The sequence below is a fragment of the Haliotis rubra genome, unplaced genomic scaffold (assembly GCF_003918875.1).
Source record: "Haliotis rubra isolate DU_JTF1 unplaced genomic scaffold, ASM391887v1 Scf1020, whole genome shotgun sequence".
NCBI lineage: Eukaryota > Metazoa > Mollusca > Gastropoda > Lepetellida > Haliotidae > Haliotis > Haliotis rubra.
Window position 1 is genome coordinate 279,350 of NW_025764916.1, and position 16,376 is coordinate 295,725.

The 16,376-nt window shown below is 42.8% G+C and overlaps 1 protein-coding gene across 1 annotated transcript; it reads left to right on the plus strand.

The window, feature by feature from the left end:
* Positions 1 to 1,003: 1,003 nt before the first annotated feature.
* Positions 1,004 to 15,714, plus strand: LOC124270886 (dentin sialophosphoprotein-like; the record flags this gene model as incomplete). Its single annotated transcript, XM_046705951.1, has 6 exons — positions 1,004 to 1,108; positions 3,818 to 4,004; positions 5,000 to 5,124; positions 5,456 to 5,531; positions 5,841 to 5,991; positions 14,510 to 15,714. Coding segments are annotated over exons 2-6 (1,719 nt in total), but the record flags the coding sequence as incomplete, so codon positions are not given.
* Between the last annotated feature and the right edge of the window lie 662 nt (positions 15,715 to 16,376).

The following is a 16,376-nucleotide window of genomic DNA, read 5'->3' on the forward strand; positions in this document are numbered from 1 at the left end:
CCTTTTGAAGTATTTTGTTAGAATTGCTCCAAACATTCTGTAAGTATGATACCCCCCAGATTTCCGATCCATAAGTTAGCATGGGAAGCACAATATGCAGTCGAAGAGTCGAGATGCTGTAGTAATTGGAATTTTGGTTTTGTATGTGTGTGTGTATGTGTGTTTTTTTAGCGAACTGTTAGAAACCATTAAAACATATACTAGTAATAAAATAAACCCGTCTAGGTGGTATGAATAATTTCCGAGCTCTGTTTGTTGATGAGAGTTGAAAAAACAATACCAAATCGTTATATATATAACAAATTAAAATTCTAAAGGAGCCCCAGTGAGATGGGACTGTGGAAATTTATTCAACCGATAATAAATATATTGAAGAGTCTTCTGATGGCTTGCAAGCTTCGAAAGTAAGTGTGTGTTATTGAATCAATGCCAGTTAAATTCCAATTACGCTGAAAATGCCCAATGGGTGGAACTGTCTGATTACATTAAATTGCATGTATATAACATTATTTAATGGAAAACGCATTGAAAGATAGAACGATGTTTTAGTCAGCACAGCCTTAAAAACAATTTTGCAAGAAGAATTATCTGGACTCATCTCATAATATTTATTGCTTATACGCCAGCAGATAATTGTTATATATACATTTAATAGGAAACGTTACGCTTGGATAAAATAATCTTCATCCTCAATATTTTTTAAAATATCATACGTTTTTAATTTTGATATTATTGTTGATATTATTATATTGCTATGTTTTAATTTTATACTAATTAAACAATTAACCTGCGTGATACAATTATTAGATCTTAGTAAAACATGAAAATTGTACAAAATTACATATTTAAGTGAAACATTCCCTGATCAATGTCGAAAAGGTTGTCTAAAATATTATTAGTGTGACTGCAAAGAGGCCTCACTACTGCCAATGAACCGATCTGCTTTTACAATGGGAAAATTGGTGCGACATGGCGGGAATATGCACGGTCAAGGGAGGTAACTCTCGCTGTTTCTGTGAACGACTTCTGCATGATGAGCTGCAAAAAGAAGGGCAATTTCACGCGTAAAGCTCTTTTATACTTCATGTGGTAAACCTTACAAATTAAAGTAAGTTCTTTTGCGTTTATACACACTAATTAAGTCTCATAAATCACCTCGGTTATTTAAGACAGTCGTTTGAAGCAAAATTATGCTCACTTCCGGTTTGTGCACAGTTATTGTGTACGGCTAAATCTAGATAAGAAGTTCAGAAATAGTCCAATATTTGATAATTATCATTGTCGTGGACACGTTTCTTCGTAAGCGGACATTATGTTTTCGCTTACAGCAGTGATGAGTAAGGACTAAATTATTAGACGAGTACGACATTTAACTATTTTGTCCGTTCCTTGTAAAACCTGGCACTTTCGCGCTTTCTCCAGTTTTTGGCGATTTGTGGTGCAATTTCGTGGTATTTACGTCTGTATTCTGGTATGGTATTTGGCAAAATTATGATATACCAAGAGACATTTATACACATAATGAGCATCTTTACTATTAAAATTAGTGTTATACAGATTTTAGTCTGAACCCATGTAGACCTAATATTGCTCTACGTAAGCAGAACATCAACAAAGGTAGGCCTACATGAGTATCACAAACTGCATGTTATTATCGTACCTTAACCTGGCAGTAGGCTCATTACATTATCAGTGACAAACCCTAATTAGGCCACACTCAAGTTTGTACCAATGTACTCGTCTGCTATCTTGGTAGCTGATGCAAACAACATTGAACATAGTTTTACCTTGGCCTACAAAAATAAGTCCAAAGTACCCCCAATTTTCAAGGGTCCTTATAGGAATTTTGAGGGTCTTGTAAGTATTGAAATAATGTAGTTAAGTGCACTTGTCGATGTAATGCTTGTTTTTGTAACAGGAACTTTGTTTCTTGTTGAAAATTTAGTATAGTGAATATAACTGTTTGTCTCTCAGGAAGAAATATCCATTTTTTTCTGCATCCATGTCTATGTTTGTGCTTCCTGGACGTACATTTCTGTGTCATGTAAAACACGGATTGAGTGTTATGTTGAACATACACCACTCTTACTGCTGTGAGGGATTCATAGTTATGTATTACCTTGATTTAACTACAATTTCAAAACTAGGATAGGGCTTGATATGTTACCTACACACATGGCTATGGATGTGTCCCCAGCATTAAACATGCTAAAATAAGATATTATTGTTCCCTGGTTTAATTTGGAATAAAATATTAGTAGTTAGTCCAATCTGATTTTTGTTATAGTCCTAGGTGACTAGTGCTTAGAGCTACATTGGCCTATGTGCCATAAGAATCCAGTGACATAATACTGAAATATCTAAACCAATCTCTAAATCTGAGGATTCCATTTGGATGCAGGTCAGAATGACATTAGTGAACTTTGATTCACCAATGAAATGGCTAAGTAGAAGTCAACATTAGCCAGTCACATGTGACTTCCATTACAGGCTTTGCTTTAAAAGCTATTTTCACAAAATTCATGATAAAAAATTATGAAACTGAACAAAAGAATATTTTTTCAATGTCCAGTACATGGCCAAGATGGCCAAGATTGTATGTCTGTACTTCCACTGAGTATAAAGTCCTTTTGTTCCAACATTTATACCACTGAAGCAAGAGATAGATGATATTTAGTAATTTACAGAATGAGCCATACATCCCTTAAATGTCACTGGTTGTCATCCAATATGTCCTTTAAGTGTTTCTCAGGTTGATGATGACATAGAAAACTGTGCTATAAAAATGTTCATAAATCATGAAATGTTGTAATGATATTTTTCTCTATTAAATCAGTGGATATCATCAGTTAAGCGTACTAAAATAAGTGACATTGTTTCATGTTTTCATACTATTGTTACAGATGGCCACACACTTGTATGTTCCAGAGTAGTAAAGTCTTTTCAAATTATGACATGTTTATTAGGATGTCCTTCCACATTATGAAAACATGTCTGGCATAAATTAATGCAACTGTGATGTCTAAAGTATTGTTAGAAGTGGTTTCAGCCTTAACTGTATCACCGTTTTAGACATGTATTGTTTGGAGGGGTCCAGAGAAGGACACCATTAATCATGTCAGGGTTTTATGCCATGCGCAAATGTGCATCCAGTATGTACAAATGTAGAGAATGGACGCAGATCAAAACTTCACTACATCCAGAGGGACACACAATATTATTCACTGTACCCACAACACATCTATGACTTTGCTAAGTGTTTGGTTGTTTCTTTCAGAGCAGATATGTGCGTCATTTCACCCATCAGTCCAGATTATTAATGATTCATTCCAGGCTCTAATGAAATTATAAAAACATACAGTTCTCTACACAGGACCCTTACATTGCCTGCAGGAACCCGAAAACTAATAATTAGGGGCCCTACGACCCCCATTTTTGTGAGTCGAGGTTAAACCCTGCATGTACATCTACTCTGCAGCATATACTGTTGTTTTTTAAAATTAAAGAAACAATTGGGGTGGAAACACTACTTCCGGTGTGGTCTTTGTAAATTTGTAGTATTTTGACAGGGATTGGGATAGAAGAACTTTGACAATGGGTCATTTTCAAGATTATTAGCCATTTTCTGAATTAAGAATGGGCCACTGCCCTTGTATCAATAGTAAACTTCAAAAGTTTAATGGGCCATTTTTATTCTAATGTGCAAAATGGCCCATGGCCCCTGCCTTTCCCAATCCCTGTTTTGAACAACCAGGCTAGTGGTGGTATGTAGTGCTTTCTTCCAGTGGTACTAATGTTTCATTCGTCTGCTTTTCAGTCCAGTTGTAGAGTCCACAACCAGGATGCCGTCCAACAAAGATTTTACCATGTCCATTCTGGTGGGTGGGGTAGAACTGCCTGAATATTCAAAAGATGGAACATGTTTTGTGGAGAGCAATCTCTTTACTCCTGTCAGCTATAACGTCCATTTGGAAGAAGAAGTTCAGGGAGAGACAGAGGCTCAGGTGAGGAAGGGGTCGGGAAGCAGGGGAACAGACATGTTCAATGTGGAACAGGAGGTTCATGGAGATTTGAGGTTCAGTTGAGGAAGGGATCAGGATTGTAGGGGAACAGACATGTTCAATGTGGAACAGGAGGTTCATGGAGAGTTGAGGTTTAGTTGAGGAAGGGATCAGGATTGTAAGGGAACAGACATGTTCAATGTCTTAGAGAAGGTGGAATCATGGGGTTATTTTGGAGAGTAGAGATATATGGTTGGGGGAGAAGACAGATGCTCAGGTGAGGAAGAGGTCAGGATGTAAGGGAACATACATGTTCATTGTGGGATGGGAGGGGGGTGAAGTGGACAGAGGCTGAGGTGAGTAAGTGGTCAGAGATGCAGGGGAACAGACGTGTTCATTGTGGGATGGGAGGGGGGTGAAGAAGACAGAGGCTCAGGTGAGTAAGTGGTCAGAGATGCAGGGGAACAGATGTATTCATTGTAAATGAGAAGACAGAGGTTCAGGTGATGAAGAGGTGGGGATGCAGGGGAACTGACATGTTCAAGGGAAAAACTAGAGAGGATTAAGGTAACTGACATATGAAAGGGTGAGACTTACAGAGGTTCCAGGGAGATGAACATGTATTTTAGGTGTGGGGTGTTGGGAATCAGGAAAGGGCAATGAGGAGAGTCAGAGTCATAGGGTTATTTTAGAGAGGTATATAGGTTTCAGGATATGTATTGAAAAGAAGGCTAACAAAGAGAACAGGGTATGAGGTCAATGTTAAAATGTAACACTAGTTTTCTATTCGGCATGCTGGTAGGAGTTTGGAAGAGTGGAAGATGTACTTGACATATGTTTGCTATTTCAATAATTTAACAAATCTTACAAAAAGAAAAGATGCAAAGTCAGTTCAAGTGACACACACTTATTGAAAGATAAAAGTACAAGATTTTGAATTGTTTCACATTTATTCGAATTAGTATTTAGTATTGTCTGTACATGTTGTTCTTTTACAGAGCTGGCCAGTGACTCCTTATCAGATCCGTGTAGCTGCCAAATCTAACACTCCATACAGTTACTACAAGATCTATGTAGATGGGCAAAAGGCCTCACAAGTTGCTGTTCATCCAGGAAAACAGTGGTAAGTGTCAATCTATGTGGAAAGCGGAAACATCAAGTTTGAAGATAAATTTTGATGTTGAAACAAGTAGAAACTAAACTAGCATTGCACGAGGTTGCGTAGCAACATTATCCAAACATCCTTTAGGCCTTAAGTGTTCAATAGATGTTCAAAATTATATTGCTTACTTGAAACAGATATAACTTTCAACTCGAAACATGTTAACTTGTAACTTAAGATTGAAGTGTAAACAAGGCCAAGTGGCATTTGACTGTGTTTGCCTGTTTGGAACTAAAGAAACAACAAAATGCTGGAGAGTGTATCAAATAATGTGTCTGTGTTATCTTTGCAGTATATCTGAGGGCTTTTACGACGGATCGCAGATAACTGAGTTCTTATTTTCACTGCCCCGCTTCCCGAAGAATGAGGTAAGTAGTGTGTTTCATGTACAATACTGAAGGACTGGAATGATTACTGGAGTATGTTATGCTTTGTTAGTTATTATTAGGGGATTACAGGAACTTATACCTAGCAAAAATGCATCAAGTTTTTTCATGAATAGATTATATAGTTACTATGATTGGAAACACGTTAAGTTGAAAAATATGTTGTAAAATCTTTCTGACCAACAAACAGTTTTGTCACTCGTTGTCTGTAGTGTTTATATGATTTGCAACTTTCCTCAGCAGTATTGGAGTGTTACTTTCACAGTACATGTTTTGATTATCTGCATTCAGAAAGACCGAATCGAGAAGGGTAAGGCATCTAGAATCGGTGTGCTGGAGGTTGAGTGCTGGAACAGCAAGGTGACTGGGTACAAGAGGCCGGTCACACACGACATGGAGTACAGCCAGGCCAACAAGAAGGACAGCTCCAACGTCACACAAGGTAAGGAGGTTTTGTAGAGCTTTGTTTCATGTTGGATACACGATAAATGGAGGACATTTTAAGATAATTTGTTGCATACATGGTGTAACAGGGTTTCTCAGCTATGTGCCATGAACCGTTGAGTACTTTAGCTTGAACTTGGCCTTTAGTCAGGGTTGTAACAAAACAGCAATGTCCCAGTATGATGCATATTCCAGAGCAAGTTCCTCAGAAAAATGTAGCTGCAGACACATGTTGATGCTCTGTTTCTGGTAGTAGTAGGGGGTGGGGTATCCTAGCGGTTAAAGCGTTCACTTGTCATGCTAAAGACCCTGGTTAGATTCACCACTTGGGTACAATGTGTGAAGCCCATTTCTGGTGTCCCCTGCCGTCATATTGCTGGAATATTGCTAAAAGCGTCATAAAACTAAAACTCACTCACTCACTGGTAGAAATATATCTTGAAACTCTGACTGCGATTAATTTAGGGATATTTGACTGGCAAACCATGTGATGGGAACTGTCATTAAGCAAAACAAAATATTTTAGCAAGTGTTTCATGTTGTATAGATACAGAAATAATATGTTCATGTATTGTATCGTATGAAAACTCCTTTTCACTCCTTTTCTTAGTGTCTTTATTTGTACATTTGTTTTATCATATGGCATGTTGTTAGGTGATCTTACTTGACTAAACACAAAATTTTAAACTTATCCTATCTCACGACTTGCACCTCTCTCTCTTGCTTCGACTTTTTTTGGAACTACTGTAAACTCTTTTCCATAGGCCTCCTTGTCCATTCGCCCGTGCACTCCATGCTGCTCTCCTTAATTAGCTTCCTAGTTCCTAATAAAGCTTGCAGCATGCTCCACTAATTGCCCACGTGACTACCTTGAATGATCATTCTCTTTCTTGTCGCACAACTGTGTGGACGTGCTGTATATTAGGGACATTATTTCACCCTAACATCATGGGGAAAACTGATAATCAGTCAAGGAAAAGGAAAGTTTGTGCTCAATGCAAGACAAATTATTCGTCCCTCGACTTTCACTTGTCTTGCAGTGACTGTATTGGACAATGGAACTGGAACAAACGATGTGGCAAGTGTAATTCACTAAAAGATGAGGATTTTAAGGCCTACCTTCGTGTTTGCTCCCAGAGAATCGCCGATAGGGACAGGAAATCAACAGAATCTGATCCCACTCCCGCAAAGCGTTTCAAGTTACAGCGACAGAAAATCGTACCTTCACGCAAGAGAGCGACGTCTGTGGTTCAAGAGGATTTTATGGACGCTTCATCAGATTCTTACTTATCTGAGGACGTTCGGCACCTATAATGTACGCATCAATCACCTTCCATAGCCTCAGATCACTCGCGGGTGGTTGTGATCGATAATTCTTCGTTGCCTGTCCCATCTACACTACCAGGGGACCTTAGATCGACACTATCATCATCCAGATCATCGGTACATATCCTCTCGACTGTCTCAGTTTGTTTGGAGCCTGGCCAACCGCGTTCAACCAGCCAACTGTTACCCCACAGTTCATTGAACCGGATGGAGCTGGCTACAACAGCGTTGCCGGGGGTCGTTCATCATGAATGAACACTTCAGGTTTCATCACCACATCATTCTAGATCACCACAACGATCTAGATCACCTTCACAATCCAGATCACCATCACAAGCCCAATCTAGATCACCGTGCAGATCAAGATCACTGGATCAATCCAGATCTCAGTCATGATCCAGATCACAACTACGATCCACATCACCTGATCAATCCAGATCACCAAACGGGTCCAGATCACAACTTCGAATCAGATCACCGGACAGATCCAGATCACCTAGCCGATCCAGATCACCGAACCGATCCAGATCACAACATCGAAGTAGATCATCGGACCGATCCAGATCACAACTTTTCGAATCAGATCACTGGACCGATCCAGATCACCGAATGGATCCAGATCACAACCTCAAATCAGATCACCGGACCGATCTAGGTCACCTAACCGATCCAGATCACAACATCGTAGTAGATCGCCAGACCGATCCAGATCACCAAATCAAGCCAGATCACCAACTAGAACTACAGTGACCCGGACTAGTTCTTCATATACCGGATCACCTAGCCATACTAGGGAATCCAGATCACCGGCTTACCGAACCTACTTAGGTACTTACCATATCGAGATCTCGATACAGTTCCTCTGACAGAAGTTCGGGTGATCATTGCTCTGATACCACTAATAGGCCTACAGTCTCTTATGGTGTTCCGTCTACACGCTCTGAGAAGCCTTCGACTCACTCTAGGATCACCGCTGAGTCATGGGAACCTGATAACAATCCCACTCCTACAGCGACTCCAGATCCAAATATGATGATCAGGGCCATAACCTCAGCCTGGAACCAAATACAGCCTTCTACTCCAGCCCATCCAGCTTTGGTAGCTCCTGTCTCTTCATCTGGTCCACCTCCTGAGATTGATCCAGTCCAAATAGCCATGCCTGCATCTCCAGCTCACTCTGAGTTATCTACCCCTGGGGGTAGCTTTGCAGCAGTTGAGACACCTCAGGTACTCCTTTGGATTGTTGAGAAGCTCCAACTTCCCTTGAGTACTTCAGCAGATGACCTGGATCACTCTTATACTCTTAGGCACCGGGATTGATCTACCATCACCCTACCACCTCGACCTTGTACTCTGAATTTATCCAGTACACTAAATAATGGTTTCAAGAGCCTGAAACGAATTAAGGACGGATTCTCTGCTCCCAGATATAATCCTTCTACCTCTCATGTCCACGGCCTAACAAAAATCTCTATGGCTCCAACAGTTGATGAGGATATTGGAACCCTGTATGGCAAACAAGCTGCTTCGCCCTACCTTATTGAGAATCGAGAGTTGGCTGACATGGATTCAGCCGTGAGAAAGACGCTGCCATCTATTAGTTGCGTGAGTGCAGCAGTCGACACTGTTAACACTGCTCTGGAGCATGCTTACTCTGATCAAGACGCTTACATCCGAGGATGCATGACTTTAGCTCTGGACCAGTTCCAAATTATCCTGGATCAGTTGTCTCTTTTTTGGGGCTACACTCTTGCTGTTCACCGACCTGGACCCCTTAACATCTCTTCATGGGAGGAGCGATTTAAAACAGAACTGTTTCGCCAGCCTTGGTTTACTGACTCCCTCTTCAATGGTAGCATCCAAGAAGTATCTAATAAAGTTGATAAAGAAACCCACTTTCAAGTCTCGATTGAACTGTTAAAGATACAGAAGTCACAGCTCCAGGACTCATTAAAACAATGTCATACTGCACAGTTCACCCCTACCAATCCGGATTTACGCAATCTTTTTCGTGGCGCATCCAGTCAAGGCCGTGGCAGAGGAAACAGATCTGGCTGTGGTGGTTCCTCACGTCGCCCCCAGTCGTTCCGATTTGCAACAGTCTGGTAGGCGGGAGATTGCAGATCTTCGCCCCGAATTGGACCATCCTCAAAGATCCGTACGTCACCAACCTGCTACTTCACAGCTATCAGCTACCCATTATTGGCAGTCCACCTCTGACGTCGCATCCTGCACATCGCTCATATCCTGTGGACCAGCTTCAGACTCTGCAATCCACAATAGGTATGCTATTAGACAAACTCGCGATAGAGCTCCTAGGTCCATCGCCCGTCACTCAAGGATTCTACTCCCCCATCTTCTTGGTTCCAAAGAAAAATTCCTACAAACTCCGGCTCATCTTCAATATGAAGTTGTTCAATGCCCGATTCCTGCTTCCACCGCCTCACTTCAGGATGGTGTCGATCAACCTTTTACGCACCATCTTGAAGGGAGACTTCCTCATCAGCCTAGATCTTCACGTTCCGATACATCCAAAACACCGGAAGTACCTTCGCTTCGTGTTCAACGGGAATCACTACCAAAGGAAAGTCCTACCATTTGGAATTTCCACGGCCCTGTGGCTTTTTACCCGAATTACCAAGCCCATAACGAGCTTCCTCCACTTTAAAGGGATCACCTTCAAAAGCTACATAGGCTCAACAGGATCCGATCGTATTGCTTCGCCAGCTACAGTTCACCACCACGCTGCTCAGACAGTTAGGGTGGCTGTTGAACATATCGAAATCGGAACTAATACCGACTCAGAAACTCCAATTCATCGGAGCACTGTTCAACACTCGTCAGGGGATGATGTTCGTACCTCACAACAGGTGGGTAAAGATTCAGCAATGCATTCCTCCAGCACTGTCTCAGGCGAGAACCTTACGACAGTGGCAGGAGCTACTGGGCCTTCTGACATCAGCTCAAGCCTTAACGTACAGAGGCCAGCTCCAACTTCGGCCGATACAGCGATTTCTACGCCCGTACTTTCAGGCCGACAACCCCAAGGAACTAATTTGCCTTCCAGAACCGCTTCGTCCAGTCCTTCAATGGTGGCTCGACGAACGGAATATTTGCGCCGGAGTCTCTATGATGCCTTTTGCACTGACTCATCACCTACTCATCACCGTCAATGCATCCCTCATGGGTTGGGGAGCTCACTTCCTCGACCACCAAGTGGCCCGGGCTGTGGTCATCCGACGAACGGGTACTTCATATAAACGAGCTGGAATTCAAGGCGGAAATTCAAGCCATCTCACATTGGGCAACAGAGCTTCAATCAACCAGTCTGTTGATCCAATCAGACAATTCGACAGTGGTTTGGTATATAAATCATCTAGGCTCGACAGGCTCTGATACAATGGGCGATCAGGTTCTTCCATCTCATCGACTCACTCAACATCGTAGCCAGAGCCAGACAAATTCCCGGGGTAAAAAATGTGATCGCCGATGCCTTGTCCCGATCCAACCGACCGTCCCCGACAGAGTGGAAGTTACTGCCGCAGATCTTTCAGTTGATGATCTACCCGTTATCACGGCCTCAAATAGATCTGTTCGCCACAAGGTTCAAAAACCAACTTCCAAAGTTCGTATCACCAATCCCAGACTCCTTGGCGTGGGTCCTCGACGCGTTGGCAATATCATGGGAGGGTCTCAATGCCTACGCGTTCCCCCCTCCAGCTCTGCTACCAAAATTAATACAGAAACTATTGGCCACCAGCAACATACTACTGCTTTTGGTCGCACCCTTCTGGCCAGCAAGAAGTTGGTTCGTCAGCCTAAGAAGCCTGGCAGAGCCAAACCCAGTACCGCTTCCCAACCGGGACGACCTACTTCTTCACCCTCACTCGGAACTGCGCCACGGGTCACCTCAGACCCTCAATCTACACGTTTGGCGCATCTTCAGAGGTCTCTCATAGCTCAGGGCTACTCTCGCTGAGTAGCCACAGCTATCACTTCAGCGCATCGTACTTCGACCCGTTCCTTGTACGACAACAAGTGGAAGACGTTTGAAGACTATTGCAAGCTTAGGGGAATTGCATCTCCCACTTCCACCTAGGCTCAGGTCATTGCTGAGTTTCTCCAGCATCTCCACACTACTAAGAAACTCAAGGGTACTACGTTAGCTACCTACTTCGCCACCATTAACTCGGTTTTGGCTACCACCACGGGCACGAAGATTTCCACTGTTGCTGAGTTGCAGAGTCTACTTCGCTCCTATAGACTCTCTGACCAGTCCAGGAACTTCAGACCTCCGGCCTGGGATCTGTCCCGTCATCATATGATTTCTACAGATTATGAACCTTTAGAAGACAAGGACTTCGAACAAGTGACATTCAAGACATTCTTCCTGGTAGCTTTGGATACCGCTGCTCGTACATCTGAACTGCATGCGCTTGATGTCAATCGGGTGCGGTTCGAGCGGAAGAAACATGGCAAGGCTTTCCTGGGTCTCCACTGGGACTTCATTGCGAAAAACTAACTGCCAGGGCAACCGGACCGGATGTTTACCATTCCCCCGTTGTCCACCATTCTTGGGCCTGATGATAATGAAGATTTGACACTCTGCCCTGTTAGGGCTCTACACGTTTACCTTGCTGCCTCCAAGGATCGTCGACGGCTACGAAAGTGCCTCTTCATACCCTTGTCAAACGCTTCAAGAACTGAGGTTTCCCGGACCACATTGGCCTTCTGGATGCGTGCCACGATCCTGCGAGCCTACACCTTTGCAGGGTTGCCTCCTCCAGCCACTTCCTCATGAGACTTGTGCACTAGCCTTGACGATGGCCCTCCATAGCAACTGCTCCTTGACCGCTATCATGGAAGGTTGCTTCTGGCGTTCTGATACAGTCTTCTCTTCACATTACCTGCGAGACCTGTCTGTCACGGATGTCAAGGGACTACACCAGTTCGGACCTCTGTACTGGCTCAGCAGCTTACATCGGCCCAACAGCGCAGATGAGGGACGCTTCCGCATTCGCGTTACTACTTCCTTGTATATACTGAATAAAAGTTGAACTGGATCTCAACCTTTTGTTCTTATTATATGGGTTTAAGAACTACTTCACTTGGCCTCCATACCAAGGCATCGGAATACGGCCACCTAGCGTGGCCCTATGGACCTGAGGCACAATCAGTATGACGATGCAGAGGTGTTCGACATTCACGCTTACTGATCTACTCCACGGAGCAATTACGTCAGTGAAGTGTGACACTACGAATTCCAGTGGATTTCGTTGCGTTCTGCCTCCAAAGTTGCCGGGCACATCCTTTGACTAAGCTTAGGCAAAGGAGTGAGGGTCAATTTGATGCTGCCTGGAACTGAACATTAAACCTTGGAGATGCCGAGTTGTGTTTCTCTTTCACCCGCCTCGGTTGTTGTCTGGGGGGCCTTCCTGAAGTAGGGGCTGGCCCGAGTCTAGTCGCAAGACTTCAATTACGGGGGTACCTTGTAAATCGTGGCGAGGCGAGGCTTACTTGCCGAGTTGCATCCCTTGTCTTGTACAAGGTTGCGTCCGAACACCACATCACTTGGGAGCACCCATCTCCCTGGGAGTCGTTGTGCTTAGTAAGCCAAGGGGTTCCAGAGAACCCACTACAAGCATAGGAGTTACGTGCATGCGTAACAGGCCTCCCTTGTACATCGCTATCTACGGTTGTCATCAGTCCACACAGCTCCAAGACCAGCTGTTCTCACTGTCCAGACAGAAGGGTAATCTGCGGCCCGCCGTCCAACCGTGGGATAAGTGCAAGTCGTGAGATAGGATAAGTTTAAAAATTTGGAAATTTTAATATAAATTGTATATTTATATACTTATCCTATCTCAATCGATGGATGCCCGCCCGGCTTTCCCACTACTCAGATTAGAACGTTGGCTCCAAGATGAGAATGATCATTCAAGGTAGTCACGTGGGCAATTAGTGGAGCATGCTGCAAGCTTTATTAGGAACTAGGAAGCTAATTAAGGAGAGCAGCATGGAGTGCACGGGCGAATGGACAAGGAGGCCTATGGAAAAAAGTTTACAGTCGTTCCACTAAAAATCAAAGCAAGAGAGAGAGGTGCAAGTCGTGAGATATGATAAGTATATAAATATACAATTTATATTAAAATTTCCAATTTTACTTGACTCAGAATAGTAAAGAGACATGGTAGAGTCACAGGAGAAAGTGGATGCATTTATTCTACATTCAGGCCAGTTCTGTACAATGTACAGCATGCAGCATGCACTACATCTAGTAGGGATTCTTTTTTAGAACAAAACAATCTTTAAAAACACAACTAAATGGATCAGATGGTTATGCTTGTTTACTTGGTTGCAGGTCATTGTACCCTGACAGTGTGGATCATTGCTTATGATATATATCATTGGATTGTGGGGTCTAGATTTGAATGTTTACAATCTGCTGCCCTACAGCCAGAACAGTTTTGAGCTTGCTGTGTGCAGTAGATTTAAAAGGCAACCAGAAGTGCTGAGCCCTCTAAAGCTCTGTAGAATCTCATCTCAAGGCTTTTCATACACAATTAGGAATGTGAGGATACTAGCAAACAGCAGACTTCCTTGAAACCAGAAGTACTCTCTAGAGGAATGTAACCATTAGTGTTGAAAGGGAGATAAATCACTGGTCACTAGGGCTGCAACGAATACACTATGTGGCGAATATGATATGTGTCATGAATATTGGGTAACGAATACGAATAATTATTCACGAATACAATATTGTAGTTATGTGATTGATGTACAATATGGAATGCCCATGTTGACAGTTTTGATTTGTCACAGCAATAACCAGTGATCTCATGACACTCAAATTTGTAATGTAATAGTTATAGTCGACAGTACCATGTGTGGCTTGGCAAACTAACATGACTTGCGCTACTGCAATGCTAGTACATGTTCAATCCTTGCATATCTCACTTTCCAAAAGTACACAAGGGTTCAAGTAAAACATGCTCCCTTAAAAAAAATTGTACATATTCGTTAATATTCGGTTCTAGTGACCACAAATAACGAATTGAATTCATGAAGGGCTACTTTTTGATTCACCGAATATGCGAGTGAATCGTTACAGCCTTACTGGTCACACGAAGTAAAGATCAGTTGAAAATCTAATTTTACAGTATTAATTTAGGACATTGTTTCATTTTCAGGTCAATACATGATGGCCACAACCAAGATGGGGAAATCTTTAAGAACAACCCAGAAGTCCTTAGTGGAGGACTGGACATTGTTCAATGTGCGAAGCAAACTTTCAGTGAAATATGTAATGGGACACTCTCTCATAGACATGGGCTTCAAGCTCAAACCAATCAGGATACCCATACACCGGATACCAGCTAGTGTTGTCCATCAACCTACCTCAGTTGCCAAGCGGAAAAAACCAGGACCTCTATCCAAGAAATTCCCTGTCCCCAGTTCAAGTATCCCAGACCCTGTAGCGTCAGAAGTGATTGAGATAGACAGTGATGACAGTGATGAAGAGGTTATGGTTGGAGATGTAGTCAGTTCAAAGAAACAAAAGCTGGAGGATGCAATTGATGTGGATGAATCGATGACTTCAGAAGCTGAGGGCACTAGTGGCGAAATAGATATCAAGACAGAAGCGAAAGAGGATGGTGATGAAGAGGATGCTGCAAAGGAAACAGAATCCAAAGATGATGATTCCAAAAGTGACAATAATGAGGAAGAAATGGAGACAGAAGGCAGTAAAGATGACAATGAGGAGAAGGAAGCTGAGGACGGAGGTGATGGAAAAGAAAGAGATAAGGAGAAGGAAGCGGCCAAGTCAGGTGACAACAGTGAGGCAGAAGGTGGAGATGGTGTTGATGCTGATGGAAAGGAAAATGGTGAAGAGAAAGGGGAAAGTGAAGGCAAAGGAGATGCTGATAGTGAGAAAGGAGAAGACGGAGGGAACAGTGATGACAAACCAGCTGACAGTGTCAACAGCAGTAACAAAGGGGAAACTGAGGCAGGGGGTAGTGGGGACGCCCCAGGTGAGAGTGTAGACAGTAATGATGGTGAAGCTGAGGCAGGTGAGAGTGGGGATGCCCCAGGTGAGAGTGAAGACAGTAGTAAGGAAGGTGAAGCTGGGGTAAACGCGAGTGAAGAAAAACCAGCCGAGAGTGTAGGACGTAGTAAAGAAGGTAATGGTGAGCCAGGAGAAAGTGGGGAGACACCTGACGTTCCAGAGGAAAGCATGAGTACATCAGAGGTGAAGGGTGATGAAGAGAATACAAAGGAGGATGACGTTGAGAAATGTGAGGATAAGCAGAAAGATGAAGAAGGGGATAACAGCAGAGAGGGACAGGAAAATGGGGATGATTCAAATGGACAAAATGACAGCGCTGAAAATGAAAACAAGGAAAGTACAAGTGAAAATACAGATATGAAATGTTCAGATGAAAATATGCTGGACATTGACTTGTTTTGTGCTCTGAATGATATTGATGATAATGATGACAATGATGCTGCACTGTTAGACTGAAACCACATCTGTCTTAACACAGGATGAAGCTTCGAGACTGATACAGGAACATGCCTCTCCTAATACTTGGTGAGGCTGTACATATACTTACAGCAAATCTTTCCCAATACCTGATGGACTTGATACAAAAGTGTACTTTGTAACAGTTGAGGCTGTGGTTAAGACTTAATCAGAGCACATCTTTACCTGAACTGTTTGGGGTAATGATTTTTGATTGGTATAAGAGCAACCTTCACCACAGGTAGTGACTGTACCTTTACAGATCTGAGTGTTTGAGTGGCAGTTTGATGGATCTACTGGAAATGACCATACATATTGGCAGCTGATGTAAATGTAGAGTCTTCTTGATCTTGTATTGATCAGCATTACAGGCACAGCCAAAGGAAACCTGAAAATGCTGGTGTTCATCTAGTACAGACCAAGTCAATTTGGTGCAGATCTAGTGCTAATCTGGCTCAGATCTAATGTAGTTCTGGTGTAATATTTCTCAGGTCTGGTGCGGATCTAGTGCAGATCTTGTGTTATTAGGTTTA